Here is a 3,269-nt window from a genome sequence, read left to right on the forward strand (position 1 = left end):
TCTTCCATGAAAGAACAAGTAGGGGCATGGTTATGACAATATCAAGATACGTCCCTTCAAGGGCAGGGACTAATCTGACATAAGCTATCATGGGGAAAAACTCCTTTAGCTCTGTTTGATTCCAGGCACAAATCATTTCATAGTCAACCATATATCAAAGTTCTACATATTCACCGGCTATCAAACCTCAGGCTCAGTATTAACTAGATCTAAAATTTCCTGTACAGCTCTTGCTGCATGGCCTTGGGACCAGCTAGTCGTGCTGCTGGTAAAAACATTGATGCCCAAAAGGGTAAAGTGATGTGGCCAAGTGCACATGGCTCATAAGTAGACAGAGCCTCTGACCCTACACCCAAGTAAATTTCCCACTTTATCGCAGGTACAGTGTTACCATGACTCGTGCTCCCAAGAAACATCTGAAGCATGCAGCAGCTCCAAAGCAGTGGATGCTGGATAAGTTAAGTGGAGTTTTTGCTCCAAGACCATCCACAGGTCCCCACAAGCTGAGGGAGTGTCTCCTGAGAAACAGACTCGAATATGCCCTGACTGGAGATGAAGTAAAGAAGATCGGCATGCAGCAATTCATCGAGATTGATGGCAATGTCTGCACTAATATTACATACGCTGCAGGCTTTATGGATGTCATTAGCATAGAGAGGACAGGTGAACATTTCCATCTGGTCTATGACACAAAGGGATGCTTTGCTGTTCATCATATTACAGCTGAGGAGGTTAAATATAAATTGTGCAAAGTGAGAAAAATCTTTGCGGGTACAAAAGGTATTCCCCATCTAGTGACCCATGATTCTCGTACTATCTGGTACCCAGATCCTCTCATTAAAGTGAATGATACAGTTAAGATTGATTTAGAAGCTGACAAGATCACTGATTTTATCAAGTTTCATACTAGTAACCTATGCATGGTGACCTGTGGAGCTAACTTGGGTCTAATTGGTGTGATCACAAACAGGGAGAAACACCCTGGCTCTTTTGATTATGTCCATGTAAAAGATGCCAATAGCAATAGTTTTGCCACTAGGCTCTCAAACATTTGTGTTATTGACAAAGGTAATAAGCCTTGAATCTCTCTTCCCTGAGGAAAGGCTTTCTGTCTTACAATTGCTGAAGAAAGAGAGAAGAGATCGGCAGCCAAGCAGAGCAGTGGCTAAATGATTGCAGATAAGAATTAGTAGGGTTTCAATCAAATTGAGATATTACAATTTTTAACAAAAAATGATTGCCTTACAAAAATATAAAATACACAAAATAAGAAATAGGTGGCTTAAACAACTCAGGCTTATCAAGTGAAATTGAACAGGCCATAAATGCCTTTCTCTCCTTTCCTTGGATTAGGGTACTGTGGGTATGAATGTTGCATAAAATGTTACAAGATGTAGCTGAATTGGTTTTACTTAACTGCTTTACCTTGTTACATGGGATGGCTCACTGATTGGAGGATGGCTGATGTGAAAACAAAAGATATCAATATAATGTCAAGAAAAAAAATAAAAATTTATTGTACAAAAAGAAAATAGGACCATGGGGAAACTGGGTTGAGAGGCTCTTACCTTAGGTCATGCCAAAATCATACGTGTAACTATTCCCCAGGATAGACATTTACTTGTAGTAGATCTTAAAGTTTAGCATATGCCATTTTCTCCTCGAATGAGGGACTAAGGATCAAATGACACCAATCTGTTTGAATGCATTTTCAAATTATCTTACACAAAAAATCATTGATTTATCACCTTTGGCATTTAATATTAATCACATCTAAAACCCAGCATAGAGTTATCCAGTATGTAGTAATTAAAGAAATAAATAATAGTCAATATTTCAACACACATATACTTACTGTATGTCAAGTACTAGGTTACGCACTTCACAATCATTATGTCATTTGATCCTTACAATAACCCTTAAATAATCCTTAATTGAGTTAGTATTAATTATCCTATTGAATTATTTTAGCTAGTAAGGCCTAATTCATAGATAGATCGATAGATAAATAGAAACATATAGATATATAGATGTACAGAGATAGATATAGATATGGATCGATACACACATATGTATGTACATGTGTGTATATATGTAAGTGTATATATGTGTGTGTATACACACACTATATTTTTATCTATATCTATCTATCTATCTATCTATCTATCTATATTTTCAGTAAGAGATTAAGTTCCTCATTTCTGCAAAGCTGAGCTCCTATGCAGCTCAACTGAGTTCCTACAGAGCTGAGCTAGTGTGGCCATTTCCCCAATTTTTGATACTCTAAATTTCCATTTGTGGTGATCTGAGTTAAAACACTCTCAACCACGCTTACTACGTATGTCTCATCTTCCAACCAGCTCAACACTTCCATGAAATCAATTGAACTTAATGTAATGCTATAATAAACATATAGTTCAATGATTATTATGCCCTAGAATGCCTTGACCCATTCCAGACACACCTATATCCCAAGTGTCAGCAGCAGGATCTAGCTAACCAGAATATTTCAGGTTACACCTAGCCTGAGCAAAGCTTTTATTAGGTCAGTTAGAAATCAATCAAAACAAGTTACTTAATATACTGTAGCTTTTCTGTTCCTCTTCTATTACTATAAAAGAAGCTCTGCAAATCTTCAGTTTGTCTTTGGTTCTTGAGAAATAATGACCTATTTATTGGTAATTGCTTACATTACTGATAGATGTATCTTTGCTTGGAATCCAGACTCTCAAAAGTTATATCAGAACAACTCTAGTAGTTATATTTATGCTCTATCTAGAGTAGTAAACTGAGGTCAGCAGAGGTGAAATAATTTGCTTAATGTCACACAACAAATTTCTTAAGGCCAAATGGCAAATGTAGTTTATATTAGGTTCTGATTTACCATAATTTTCTTCTTTAATTGCAGAACAAAGTTTCAGCTCATTATCAAAGATTGATGGTGGTACTCACAGCCCCCATAGCTTTTTCTGCATTTCCTTTTTAATTACCCAAAAAGCCAAATCAATTTTTTTTGCGTTCATAACCTAGCCCAATCCTCTCACCTTTTGCTGAGGCTTTTCAGTTTTAACCATGTGTGAAAGATGGAGAGACAGAATTATTATCTCCCTGCTTTTGAGCTAAAGATTTATCAACAGATTTGGGTGTGCACTTTGAAGGGTCTTCTGCGGATACATTACTGTATTTCCCAATCATATCCCAGACTATCTAAAGAACTAATCTTAACTCCATTGAATTTCCCTGTGGTAATTTCAAAATTGCTATATTTT

General features: G+C 36.6%; 1 protein-coding gene across 1 annotated transcript; it reads left to right on the plus strand.

Moving 5' to 3' along the window:
* The first annotated feature begins 392 nt into the window (after positions 1 to 392).
* Positions 393 to 1,082, plus strand: LOC118838635 (40S ribosomal protein S4-like). The gene has a single exon (XM_036745981.1). The coding sequence runs from the start codon at positions 393 to 395 to the stop codon at positions 1,080 to 1,082; it is 690 nt and encodes a 229-aa protein (XP_036601876.1).
* The last annotated feature ends 2,187 nt before the right edge of the window (positions 1,083 to 3,269 follow it).

This window comes from Trichosurus vulpecula, chromosome 2 (assembly GCF_011100635.1).
Source record: "Trichosurus vulpecula isolate mTriVul1 chromosome 2, mTriVul1.pri, whole genome shotgun sequence".
Classification (NCBI taxonomy): Eukaryota; Metazoa; Chordata; class Mammalia; order Diprotodontia; family Phalangeridae; genus Trichosurus; species Trichosurus vulpecula.